Source organism: Carettochelys insculpta, chromosome 10, assembly GCF_033958435.1.
Source record: "Carettochelys insculpta isolate YL-2023 chromosome 10, ASM3395843v1, whole genome shotgun sequence".
Classification (NCBI taxonomy): domain Eukaryota; kingdom Metazoa; phylum Chordata; order Testudines; family Carettochelyidae; genus Carettochelys; species Carettochelys insculpta.
In genome coordinates, this window is record NC_134146.1 from 5,338,748 (window position 1) to 5,353,224 (window position 14,477).

The following is a 14,477-nucleotide window of genomic DNA, read 5'->3' on the forward strand; positions in this document are numbered from 1 at the left end:
ACTGAGAAATTTTAAAATTGAGACTGGATGTTCTTTTAAAAGATCTGCTCTAGGAATTATTCTGTGGAAGTTCTATGGCCTATGCTATAGAGGAAGTTCAACTAGATAATATTCACCTCTTCTGTCCATGTTTGAACCCATACTATAAAAAAGTTCAACTAGAAGCTGGTTTAAGAATTTTACTCTTGGAAAGCTCTTTTCCAGTTTAATAAAAACGTTCACAGAATCTTCTCAGTGAGACAACCAAAAAAGCATTCCTGCATTTGTGAATAAGTGGGAATTTTCTGTGGCTTATGGACCTTTCCTATGTGTGCCTCAATTTTCCCTATATTTTGCATGCTTCAGTGGCGGGGGGGGGGGGGGGGAGAGAAAGAGGTCTAGTTTGCTTTGAGGACAGACTAGGTAGGACAGGAATGAGCAACCACAAATAGTGGGTGTGCTACATGAGTGTCCCTCCTTCACCTCAGTGGACCACAGGAGTCTCCAGCTACAGCCCCATTGCTCCCATCTTCCCCCATGTGCCTCTTATGCACTGAAGCCTTGCACTTACCTCTTCCTCTCCCTCCCACCCAGCACTTTCAGTGTGCAAATCATCTGATTTGCGCTTCCTCCCTACATCTTCTTGCGAGCTGGAATGCCACAAACAGCTGATTCATGGCTCCACGTGTATTTTGTTTGCATGCTTTCAGTGTCAGAAAGGGTAAAATGTGTTTAAAATTGCCAGTATTTGCTAATCAGACAGTATTTTTGTTGAAAATGAAAGGAATAAAAAGAAAAATGTCAGTGTAAAGTATTTGTCAAGCTCTGAACCAAACCAGGCTGCTTTTAAAATGTGAAAGGAAACTCTGTACTCTAGTTCAACAACTACACAACCTTCATTCCCCTAGACCTAGGAAGAATGTTCATAGATGTAAAGTTCTAGGTCTCTGCTTAAACATTTTTACTTAGTAGGGTCGGTCTTTATTTTGTGAGGTGTCACACACAATCATAACTTAGAGCCCGAAATCTGTATTCATCTAACCAAGGTAATATGTTACTTGAGTTGTTTATGTGGGTTGCTCTGCTAATTCCCACCTGTGGGACACCTCCCCCTTCCACTTCCACACACTTAAGTGCCTGGGAATTTTTGAGAAAGTAATACCCATTTGGCAGCTATACAAACCACACCTTTTCAAAACTCTGAAAGTTCAGAGCAGAGACAGTTATAAGGGCTGTATGGCGCACAATTGCCTTCATCCTTTCAGTTAAAAATTAAACTTCAATGACTTTTGAAGAACTTCAGTTAGCAATTTGTGCCATTTTCTTTAAGATATACTTTGCACATTTTTACTTTGGGAGTTTATTGAACAGTACACCTAGGAATCTGTTCTAAGTAAAGGATGACAGAATTGCCCTCCCAAAGATAAGTTCAGCCCTGGATGTTGAAACAAGGGAAAAATGCAGAGCAAAAATGGAAGAGCAATACTATGTACCAGACTAACACGGACGTGTTGTCTTGAGTCCTAGTGAAATGAGCCTTAAGCCATAAAGGATGTAGAATCCTAGTTATTTTTTAAGTTTCAACATAAAAACTGAACCACTTGGACCAGTAGCTCTCAACCAGGTTTATATAACCTTGGTGGTACACAGAGGTTTTCCTGGGGGTAGTTTTTCAATGAAGCAAAACTTGGAATATGCAAGACAAATCAGGTTCCTGAAAAGAGTATAGTGGTCTGGACAGGTTGAAGGTTACTGTCTTAGACCAACAGTGCATGAAAATGACTTCTTCCCCTTATAGTGAGTGCTCCAAGTACAAATACTCTAAAGGAGGGGTGGGGAACTGCTGGCCCGCGGTCTGCATCCGGACAATGGTTGGTCTGGATCTGGACCCTGAGGGCTCACGGCTCCCCTCCAACGCATCTGGTCCATGGTGGATGCAGAGTCCTGAGCCTCACAGGCTGGATCAAGTAAGCGGTAGTCCGGGTCCAGACCATGGCCTCTGCTGTGAGACAAGGGTGAGGAAGTGACTCCAAGCTCTGGAGTCACTGCTATTCTACCAGCTGGGAAAAGGAAGGGGGAGCAGGGCCAGCCTGAGTAGCCTGCCTCAAGGCTTCTTAACAGAATTCCAGCCAATTAGTGCAGTGGAAGGCCATGCCTTGGAGCAGGGGAAAGGGGCACAGTGCTATGTGCATCCAAGAGTGCTGCAAAGGTAAGTGCACTCCCAAACTGCTACTGTATCCTCCCTCCAACCCAGACCTCAAACCCCTGGCCTCCCATACACTCAGGGACTATATAAGTGAGGTGGGGTTTTTTTGGCTTCTCACTTCTGTGGCCCCCCAACTGATCTGTGTACAAGTCAGTGGCCCCTGATCCAAAAAAAGCTTCTCATGCCTGCCTTAGGGCACTACTGTGGCAGTTTTTCTAGGTAATTATTACTCAGATAGTGATCTCAAATAGCTGCATAATATAGCGGTAAGTGTCCCAAAACAACAACTGTTTCATCTACACCAAATGGGGTTCCACGAATTGAAAATAAGGGTTCTGCAAGAAAATTCCATTACAATAACATTCTGTGATTGAAAAACAATCAATATTTAAGCATTTATAAATTTTATTAAAAACAATTGTCATTTGTGTTTGCCACAGTAAGTGTCCCCGTGTAATGCCAGGTTAGCCAGAGAGTAGGGATGATGATGGCACTACTCAGTGCTGCGTGCTCAGTCAGTGATGCGATCACCTGTTATATACCACCACAAATCCCCAAACTCACTCTATTACACGTATTAAATTAAATGTGATTATTGTTTTAAATATGGGCAATTAAACTAAATGTGATCTCATGACCTTGTTTGGTATTAGTTTATTATTTATTATTATCCTTACTTATTTGTGGCCTACTTTTCCAGCTCCATATATAAGACTTATTAGGGGTTCCACAAAATTCTTTCGACTTTAAAAGGCCTCCATGGTCAAATAAAATTGAGAAACACTGATCTACATGGTCACAGTCTTTCCTTTATTCATAAACCATCTAATGATGCAGTTGAGGTTGCTATAAACATCTGATTAAAAAACTACCCCAAAGGCAAGGAAATCAACAGTTAAGGCATCTATCAATATAGACCCTATTTTCTCACCAACAAGCAAAACACTCTTACGCCAGCATATCTAGTGTACACCACAAACCATGCACTCCAACCTGAATTCCATTCCTCTTTCACTCTGCTGCCTGCACACCTTTACCCGGGTCATCTGGGAGAAGGATGCTTTGAAAGGAATGATGAAAGACTGGCAACCCTAAACATCCCTGAAGGCATAAAGCAAAGCCAGGGAAAGTCAAACCTGACATTCCTGTTATTGCTGCTGCTTCTTTTTTGCCCCTTTTGTTGGGAGGGGAGAGGGGTTAGCATAAAACATCTGTAAAATAAGCAATCAAGATTTTGTGTGTTCTTTATACATCCTACAATAAAAAGGGGATTCAAAACCAGATCTTTTTAAAAATCCTTTAGTTTTCATCATTGGATCTGACTCTCACTGAGAAGTATTAAACTAATATTTCTGTGGCCGTTCGTAGCCATGATAACTCACTTTCTATTATAAAAATTTAAAGTTACAGTTTTCCCAAATCAGTTTTAATTAAGAGTTGTAAATTATCTGCTCGTGACAAGCTGATGCTGAAAAGTCAATTGAACATCTGAACAAGCCCTGAATGGTGTCCACATTATCTAGGGAATTGGAAAAAGGTTTAGAAAAATATATTAAAGCTGTTGGAAAAAGTACTTATAACCTTTCCCTTAAAATTTCCATACTTCTTCCATAGTGGAAGACTACGTTGCATAAAGATTTACAAAGTTTTGTGTTAAAAATGAATTGTAATATTAACATATCATACTTTAACAGCAACATGACTTGAGTATAACTAAGTTTAATTTTTTATGCCCCCAAAACAGCTCAGAAGTGCACCAGTGCTTCACACAAATCCTGGAAATTACAAGCTCTTTGGAGAAGAGTGTTCTTGCATTTGTCTGTAACAGTGTTTTCTAATTTTATTTAGCCAGAGAAGTCTTTTAAACTCGAAAGAATTTTGCAGAACCCCATTCCCAGGCTTTACCCCTGGGCCCCCAAACCCACCCCCATCTCCACACTTTACCTGCCTTAGCCCCCAAATCCACCTCCATATCCCCAAGCTTCACCCCCTCATCCTGCAAACCTGCTCCCCATCCCCAGGCTTAACCCCTCTCAGCCTCAAACTGGCCCCTAGAACTAAGCCATCTGTGGTGCTGCCTGGTGAGCCTGTGCCAGGTAGCCACATGCATCCAGAAGAAGGCTGGCATGGAGATGTTCTGCTGGCGGGGGTGAGCTGAGCCATGTCTACTGGAGGGATGCGGCCACTCAGGTTGTGGGGCAAGCCAGGGGCTCTCTGCAGCTCCCTGCCCTAACCGCCGCTGAAATAATGGAACTAAGTTCAGTTGGTTTAACAGCTGGATCCCTCCCACTGCCTTGCCAGCTATTAGAGCAATTAAATTTAGTTCTACTGTTTCAGTGGCAGTAGGGTGCCGAGCAGAGTCAGCTATTGTAATGGAATTTTCCCATGGAACCCTTATTTTCACCTTGCAGAATCCCGAGGTTCTGCACAACACCCTTTGGGAAACACTGGTATTTTAAATCATCACACATCTACAGCACTGTAAAAGTACATATTACTAATATATGACAGTGGCTCTCAACCTGCATGTGACCCTATCAGCACAGAGCTGGCCCACGTGACATCCTCATGGCCATACAGGTAGAGCTGGATGAGGTCCACATAATATTCTGTGGATCATATATGCAACCCATAATGGTAAATAGATAAGAGAACCACTGCTGTAGGGTCACATCTATATTCGATATGTCCACTGCATGATTGTAACTTCAATAATGCAATTACACTATAGAAAACCCACAGTGGAGAGGTCCTGCACTGATGTAGTTTACTTTAGTACAGTTGTTTTCAAACTGTGGGTCAGGACCCCACACGGGGTTGCAACACTGTTTTAATGGGGCCACTAGGGGTGGCATTAGACTTTCTGGGGCTAAAGCCTGAGAGCTTCAACCCTGGGTGGCAGGACTCAGTTACAGGTGCCCCTACCCAGGGAAGCAGGGCTTTTGCTGAACAGCAAATCCACCTGATGCCCCACCTTAAGTGAGCAGAACTCTACCTCATCACAGAATCGGTCTAAAATCAACAGAGACAAACAGAAAGACTGGAGATAAACCAAAAAAAAAAAAAAAAAAACCAGATAAACAGCATGGACTCCACAACACACATTGAGAGAGAACATATGAATCATACTATTTCTTATTTTAGTACCTACTTTTTTAAATGAAATATAGATGATCATTCTTCTTTGATAGCTGAGTAAAGGACTGTGAAACAATGTGGGTTTAGAGGAAGGTTTAAAAGAGGAGAGGGTGCCTGTAATTCAACATCAAGGATACACTAAGTCTGCATGAATTAGTTTTAAATCTACATTAGTCCCTATATAGAAGTTTGCAGAGGTTTAACTAAATTAAATGGGGTTTTAAAATTAATTTTAGTGAAACCTGTATTTAAAATTCTTTGGTTTGTGTTAATTCCTGTTTCACTTCAATTACTACGATTTTTGCTAACGTAAGTATTTGTTAAAGATCCAACAGCCATTGCCTCTTCAATTAAAGTTAGGAGCGCAAATACAGCCCTCATATTTTTCTCACTGACCCTTATTAAAAAAGGAAGAACAGACTTACTTTCCTGATATTTCTCATTTAAAAAGCCAAAAAGCTTTACTGAAATTGCCTTAAAAAAGCACAAGTCCAACTCTAAAGTTATTTTCAGGTAATTTATAATACCCATTTAACTTCAATGACTAATAGCTTAGAGAAAGTATGCCTTTCCTAAAGACTCACTAACTCCCCCTGCCTCCACTTCTTCTCTAAGGAAATGAATGCATACAGTACACATACATGAAAGACCGAGGTCTCCCAGAAAAAAAAAATAAACATGGCAAATCATATTTAAGATGCCTGATATTTCAGGCATCTTAGGAACAGCAGTAGGGAGAATTCATGTCATCCCTATAGATCAGGAAAAGAGCACAAATCCAGTTTGGTTTAGTTTAATTTTTTTAGGTCCTCTTTAAGGCAGGGATAGTGGCTGTGATAGTAGGGATGCACAGATTTGGGATATATTATAAAGGAGTGACAGATTTTAGCAAACTAGATACAAAGAGTGAAAATTAAACCAAAAGTTGGAAAAGCCAAAGAAACATATCACATATTTACTGCCACAATAAGAAAGCGGGGAGGGAGTGAAAATTTGAATGTCAGGTAAGTTAAAAGGGATGGCAAGGTCTTCTTTATGTCATACCTGATTTTAAACTAGTGACTCAACAGAAGTACCACATTGTAAATGTTCCTATTCAGGGGCAAGATTCACATGTGTAAGTGTCTGTGAAATCAAGGTGGGCCTTTATTCTTTTTGTGGCAAGGACTGCACAATGTGAACACACAGCATTTAGCAAAATGGGAGGAGTCTGAATTATGTTGCGCTCTCTATGCACTACTGTAGTACAAATAACAATAGCGGGACAACTTATGTGGGAGAAGTCAGGGTAGAGAGACTTAGAAGCTGTAGTGATAGATAAGGTACATGAAGGCAAGAGAGTACATGAATCAATCCAAAGACGTGTGAAAGGAGAAAGGGAAGCCAAGGGAAGAAGCCTGTGGAAATCACAAGGGGGGTGGGGGGAGAGGAGAAGGAAGGAGGTGGAACTGCCAAGCATAACAGTGAAGGAGAATAAGTCTATAAGGTAAAAGAACCATGGAGGCATGAAACCATGGAGGAAAGCAAACAGAAAAGGATGGACTCTGAAATTCAGAGAGATAAGGACAGGGGTACGAAGATGGAAAGAAAAAATAAGCTGGATGACCTGAGAAAAAGCTATTTCAATGGAGCAGAGCATGAAAACTAGACCACAGAGGCTCAAGGAGAAAGTCTGTAGTTACAGACAAGAAGGAATTTTTTGAAATAAAGGAAATAGCAATAATATAATTAAATTTCTGTCCAAAAGCATGAGGGATTTTACCCCTTCCAAATATTTACCTTATATTTTAGTCTTAACTGTTGTAATGCTGTATGTTGGTTATCCATATAAACATCCAATCCTTTTTTAAATCCTGTTAAGGTCATGGCCCCAATATCATATGGCAGTGAACTGTATAAGGTAATTATTTTTATGTGAAAAAAATTTGAGTTTTAAATTTGCTGCTTCAAATTAACTGACTTTCCCTTTGCTCGTCCATGATGAGAAAAGTAAAATAAAGGTCCTGGTTTGCCTTCTTTATGCCATTAAGTGTTGTGTGTACATTTTGTCACACCCCCCCTTGTTCATCTCTCCTTTCTAAAAGAAGTCCCAATTTTCCCCTAGCTTTCTTTCAACAACAGTTGTCCCACCACTTCTAATCATTATTACCCACCACTATGTCCACTCTTTTTCAGTTTTATCCTACGAGAGAGAGACTGTACATACCTAGAGTATAACCTTTGATTTTATCGTATGCCTTCTGTATTATTGCCCATATGCAAGCCAATGTTCTGTTTTATTTTTGACCAGTATGGCACACTTTCTGGAAGTCTTCTAAGAGATGGTCGAGAGTAACTGATTTTTAATACAGCAGAGAACTGAACTCTCCATTTCCAGCTACCAATACAAATCTACCAAAGCTTGTGCATGCCCCTAATCTATCCACACAAGCAGGCAACCAGAATCCTATCCCCTCACACAGCACACTTTGCCAAAGCATGCACTGCCCTGCCACATGTACTGCTTTGCCGATCAAGTAGACAGTGAGATACAGTACACCCACGTGTAAATGTTTTGGTTCCAATGCCTGTTGTCAGAACATTCTGGCTCTAATCCAGCTTCTCTAAAAGTGCACAATCATTACAAATTATTTTTTTTCTGAAAAAAACTGTATTTAAAATTTCTGGACTCAATTAGCACAGTTTCTACATCTGCACCTTTTCCACTGGAGTTGGAAACTTTTGTGGGAAGTCCTTTATTGGGTATTTAATAAGATCTCAAAAACTGGAGGGGTTTTGTTCCCAGCAGGCTCATTCTTGTTATGTTTTCTACATTTTCCCAATTTGTTCAGGCACAAGGTGAGCAATTTTGGACTTGTTGGAAAATATGCCACGGGGGGAAGAACACTGGGACCTATGCAGATTTCTACAGGTGTCACATCTTGTAGACGTGCCCCACTCTCCTGGAAAGGCGTTAAATAAGGGTAAGATTTGCGTTATCATCATTTCCCCCGTAAGTGGGGGTAAAATTAAGGGGGCTTCGGCGCTGCTGGCTCCCCAGGGTGCACAAGGCCCCGAACTCATTGTGCAGCGAACAATAGAAAGCTCCTCACCGCAAACACAGCAGGAGAGGGACTGTCGGAAGTAAGGCAGGAGCTTGGTGACCTCGGAGAAGGCCTGGGGGTCGCCGGGGTCGTAGTTGAGCACCAGGCGGCTCGCTGACACGTAGAGAGCAGTGGCATTCACCGGGTTCATCGCAGCCGCTCCAACGCCCACGGCTCCGGGGTGAGAAGAAAGGGCGGCGGCGAGTCCGCGCCGGCCGAAAGTCAGCGGGGGTCCGGGACCCCTGGGGCCCAGCGGGGGCCCGAGCCGGGCGCGAAGGCCGCGGCGCTGCCCGGCAGGGGCGGGGCGAAGGGCCGCGCTGCTCGGGCTCGCTCGTCGCCCCTCAGGGCCCGCCCGGCCCTCTCCGGCAGTGTCACGGGGCCGGGGCCTGGCTCGTCCGGCGGTCGCGAGGCTCCTCCTCCGCCTGCAGCAGGCCCGGCGGCTGCGCTACTCCAGGCTGCGGGCCATGCCGGGCCGCCCGCCCGCCGGGCCTGCTCCTCTCGGCCACGCGCCCTCTCTCGGCCCGCTGGCGGCTTAGCAGGGGCCCCGCATGGGGGCGCGGAGCGGGGAGGAACCGCGAGCCCAGCCTAGGGCGGCGGTGGCGGCCCGGGCCGCGGCTCCCGATCCGACAGCGGGGGAGGGGGCGGATGCACTGGGCCTCAGCACCGCCGCATCACCGCGCCGCTGCGGCGGCCTCCTGCGCGAGGCCGATGGCTTCCACCGCTGGGCGCTCGGCAGGATCCGCTGCCCGCTGCGCGCCGCAATGTCAATAGCAACCGTTAGAGCCAACCGTCACTGCGGAGCCATCGCCGCCGCCGCCTGGCTCCGCGCACGGCGCATGCGCGGCCCAGCCGCCGCTCTCCCCGCAGCAGAGGCCCAACCCCGGGCGCTGGGGGGGAGGCGGCGATCAGCGCCCCCTAGCGGAGCCCGGCCGTACCCACGGAAGGCGCGACGGGGGCGGCCCCACATAGCTCGGCGCTGTCGCGGCCCGTCACGGCTGCGCCTCCCAGCGCGCCCAAAGCGGACGCCCCCTTGCTGAGCCCGGAGCGCTGCCGAGGTCAGCCCGGTCCAGCCTGGCCCAGCACAGACCTCCCACCCCCGCGCAGTTCAGCCCAGCCTGTCCTCCGACCCATCTCAGCGTAGTCCTCACTCGCCGGTCTGCCGACAGCAATTTCAGGGCTAAGCAATTAATAGGCCCCAGACCCGCTCCTTCGCCAGAGTCCCCCCCGCCTCCGGGCCCCAGGCTCTTCCTTGGGTAGGACTCACGTGGCGGGATAGAGGTTCGGGGATCTCATGTCTCAAACCTGTGAGAGTGCAGGTGGAAGGACCTCCCCCAGCGTGGTTCCTCCAGTTGCCCACGTGCCTGGGCCTGAGATTTAAAATGCCGGGGCAATTTGAAGGGGTGCAGCGGGTTTCATCACTGTCCTATCAGAAGTTGAGTTCAGTTATTTATTTCACATTGTGTATGTGAATACAGTAAAAATGTCTCCTGGGATAGCTGCCTGGGGGTAGGGTCTAGCTGTTCAGTCATTCTCAGTAGCCTGGTGTTGGCCAGTCGTACAATTGAGTCATTGTTGCTTGCCACTTACTGTAGGCTGGTCAGTGACCCGTGACAGCTTTTCTACTTTGTACGGAGCCATGATCCTGAAGATGCTATGCCCAAGAAGCATTTGTATCATGTTGGACTTGAAATAATTCGGTAAGAGGTTTGAACAGGATTACAAAAGCAGAATCACAAGTGCTTGTCATATTAAAATTGTGTATTTATTGTAGACTATTAAAGTATTAGTAAAGACCTGATTTTCAAAACCTGACTGATGTTAATACCGCTTAATTTTCCCTTCTTTTGTAATTGAAGTAACATTCAATAAAAATAGAAATCCTGGCCTTCTGTTTAATTTTTAAAAGTTTTAAGTGAATGTTTTGTACTTCACGATGTACTGAACTTTATTTCTGAACAGACAGTTTCCCAATGTCTTCATTGCTCTTCAAGTCTCTTGACCCGTTCCATTTTTATTGCTACTGAAGAGCGTAGCTTTACAAAGTTCAAATTGATAAATTCCTGCTTCCATGCTGAAAGAGGGAGTTGTTGGACTGGCCACTTCCTGTTCACAAGTCTCCCTTTGTAATCTGCTGTTAAAGTCTCTTTGTTGTAGGATGCATATTCTCAGGTCCTTTAACTGAATGGCCCACTCCATCAAAATGCTCACTGACAGGTTTGTGTGTATTAAGATTCCTAACATCAACTCTGTGCCAATTCATTCTTTGGCGAAGTGTTTGCCCAGTTTGTCCAATGTACATAGTAGAGGGGCACTGCTGGCATATGATGCCATATATAAGATTGGTTGAGGTACAATAGAATGAGTCCCTGATCTTGTAATTAATGGGGTTAGGTCCAGTGATGGTATCTTCAGAACACATATGTAGACACAGTTGGCAATGGGGTTGGTTGCAAGGAAGAGTTTCCGGATTAGTTCACTGTGGTATGGCCTGTGGTTGCTAATGAAAATCTTCACTAGATTAGGAGGTTGTCTATAGGAGAGAATAGGCATCTCACTTAGGGCCTTCTGGAGTGTAGCATCATGTTGTAGTATAGGTTGTAGGCTTTTGATGATGCACTACAGGGAGTTCAGCTGGGGACTGTAGGTAACGACAAATGGTGTTCTGTTACTGACCTTCTTGGGCCTGTCTTGAAGTAGGTGGTTTCTGGGTATTCCTCTGGCCCTGACAATTTGTTTTTTTTTCCTTCTCCCAGTGAGTAATTAAGTTTTATGAATGCTTGGTAGAGATATTGAAGTTTTTGGTGTCTGTCAGTAGGATCATAGCAGAGCTGATTGTATTGAAGGGCTTGACTATAAATGATGGATCATGTGGTGTGTGCTGGATGGAAGCTGCAGGCATGTAGGGAAGGGTGGCAGACAGTGGGTTTCCAGTAGAGAGCAGCATTGATCTGGCCATTGTCGATTTATACTGTGGTGTCCAGGAAATGTCTCTCTCATGTGGAATGGTTAAGGCTGAGATTGATGGTATAGTGCAGGTTGTTAAAATCTCTCTGGAATTCTTCCAGTTTCTTTACCATGGGTCCAAATGATAAAGACGTAATTGATATAGAGGAGGGGTAAAGGAGGGGTAAATTGGGACGAGAGCTGAGGAAACATTGTTCTAAGTCAGCCATTAAAATGCTAGCATACTGTGGTGCCATGTGGGTGCCCATAGCTGTGCCACTAATCTGGAGGTATAGGTTGTACCCAAATTGGAATAATTGTGGGTGAGAACAAAGTTATGTAGGTCAGCCACCAGATTTGCCGTGGTAACATCAGGCGTGGTGTTCCTGATTGTTTGTAGTCCATCTTCATGTGGAATATTGGTATAGAGGATGTTTTGGGTTAGGCTGGTATTGTCAGGAAGGTTTCCAATGTTTTGTTATTTCCTCAGGAAGTTAGTGGTATCACAGAGTGCTGGTAGCTTAGGGTTTGGGGAGGGAGTCTACATAGCTGGACAGTCTGGTGGTAAGGGTGCCAATATCGATTATTATAAGGCATCCGGGGTTTCCAAGTTTATGGATTTTAGGAAGCAAAAAGAATAATACGGATTGGGGCTCAGATGGTATGTCTGTGTGAATTTGGTCCTGAGTAGAGGCAGGGAGTTCCTTAAGAAGATGGTGTAGTTTCTGTTGGAATTGTAAAGTGGTATCAGAGAAGTGAGGTTTGTAAAATGTGGAGTTGGAGAGTTGTCTAGCTGCCTCCTGTTCATAGTCTGACGTATTCATGACAACAGCACTCCCTTTGTCAGCCAGCTTGATTATAATATCAGAGTTATTTTTGAGACCTCTACCGATGTTATATATGCTATCATGTGCAAGCAATACCCCTCTACTATGGGCATTGGAGAAATTGGGCAAACACTTCACCCAAGAATGAATGGGCACAGAGTTGACATTAGAAATCTTAATGCACATAAATCTGTCAGTGAGCATTTCAGTGGAGTGGGTCGTTCTGTGAAAGATCTGACAATATGCACTCTACAGCAAAGAGACTTTAACAGCAGATTACAAAGGGAGATGTATGAACTGGAGTTTTTGCTCAAATTCAATGCATTGACACTTGGTCTCAATAGAGTTAGCAATTATCTCACGCATTATAAGGACTGTTTCCCTTTCTTTGATATTTGTAATGATCTTAGGCAAGACTATTAGTATCTCTCCCTCCATCCCCCACTGCAGTTCCATGTATCTGATTTGTCAGATTTTATTTTATTTTATTTTACCTTTGTGCTACACAACTGTCAGTCTGTACTGGAAATGCTATTGATCTGAAGAAGTAGGTCTGTTCCACAAAAGCTCATCATCTAATAAATTATTTTGTTAGTCTTAAAAGTGCTACATGTCTGCTGGTTTTTTTTCTAGCACTACATGTAAACTATGAAAATAAGTACATAAAAATCACCTCCAATTCCTCTGGAAGTTTCTTTCTTCTCTCGTTTCCTCACACAAGGGGGTCAATTACTAAAAATTCTTTTGATACCATTAATGTTATGTGTAAATTTAAAATATGTATGTTATTGGTAATTCAATAATTACAACAATTTTATAAGTTTTCCAGAATATTGTATTCAGATACTATTCCGTGTAATATTTCACTAACACGCAAGTAAAAAATCATACTGTGAATTCCTTGATGTAGTCTTTGAATATACATTACCAATATAACACATTCTTCAGATTACCATTTTACTTTTTAAACTCCAGTCCTCAGATTTTCAAGGCTTACACTGAAGTTCCATTTTCATTTGCATCTACTGAATTTATTGAAAACCAACAAAATACAGGAGATAATATCACAGATGCTCAGCTGTATTTGTAGTACTACATTAGTGTATAGAATCCCCAAGTATAACAATGGACAACATTTTACTGCGATCACCCAATGACCTGGTGCATTGTAAGGAAGCACTAATACATCATTTTGCATTCCAGTCTGTGCTCCTTGGAAAAAAGAAAAATCCAGTTATACTTGTCAATTAGGCAAACCATGTAATCTACATTACATTGTGCAGCCACCTTTTTCTAGAAGGGTTTAGCGCCTGTTGTGACTGTTTCAAGCTCAAAGCAAACATTACTCTGGTTCTTTTCTCAAATTTCAAAATGTTAGAAATGCATCAAGCCAAGGATAGTGACCACAGCCATACTCAAAAGTTTTATCGGTAGTATAAGCTTTATTAAAGCAATGAGTAAAGTTACAATTGCTCATGAATATGTAAACCATATAAAAATCCATGACTAAGAATGTAGTTATATTCTCAAATGCTGAATAGTAATAGAGTGGTAGCTGTGTTAGTCTGAAGGCTCTAGGTGACTGGCCTGTCCTTTCCTATAGACAACCTCCTAACCTGAGAAAAACTAACCAGCCGTCACAGCCTACACCACAATAACAGGAACCCTGGAACCTTTCCTTGCAACAAAACCCCGCTGCCAACTTTGTCCACATATTTATTCTGGGGATACCATCACCGGACCTAACCATGTTAGTTACAAGATCAAAGGCACATTCTGGTGCAATTCCAGCAACATTATATATGCTGTTATGTGCCAACAATGCCCTGACACTATGTACATTGGACAGACTGGCCAAAACCTTCGCCAAAGAGTAAATGGACACAGAGCAGACATCAAGAAACTCGATACACATAAGCCTGTCAGTGAACACTTCAGTGGAGTGGGCCATTCTGTTAAAGATCTGAGAATCTGTGTCCTGCATCACAGAGACTTTAACAACAGATTACAGCGTGAGCCTTCTGAGTTAAGAGTATATATTCAAATCTGACACACTAACACGTGGCATGAACAGAGACATCAACTACCTCACGCATTACAAAGACTGCCTCCCTTTCTTTGATGCTTGTAATGATCTCAGACAGGACAATTAATATTCCCCCCACCTCTCACTCCCTTCCTTCTATCCTATTTGATTTGGCAGTTTTTATTGCAATTTTTTTCTTTTTGGTTCTCTGTACTTATATATGTCAGTCTGTATTGAAAATGAAATTGATCTGAAGAAATGGGGCTGTCCCACAA

General features: G+C 43.6%; 1 protein-coding gene across 1 annotated transcript in view; it reads right to left on the reverse strand.

Annotated features, from left to right (window-relative positions):
- The window catches only part of MSL2 (MSL complex subunit 2), a 36,213-nt gene extending 26,905 nt beyond the window's left edge, over positions 1-9,308 (reverse strand). Inside the window, exon 1 of the mRNA XM_075004509.1 lies at positions 8,416-9,308. Within this exon, the coding sequence (XP_074860610.1) occupies positions 8,416-8,557 (142 nt within the window). The 5' untranslated portion in view covers positions 8,558-9,308. The remainder of the gene's footprint in view (positions 1-8,415) is intronic.
- Positions 9,309-14,477: the final 5,169 nt, after the last annotated feature.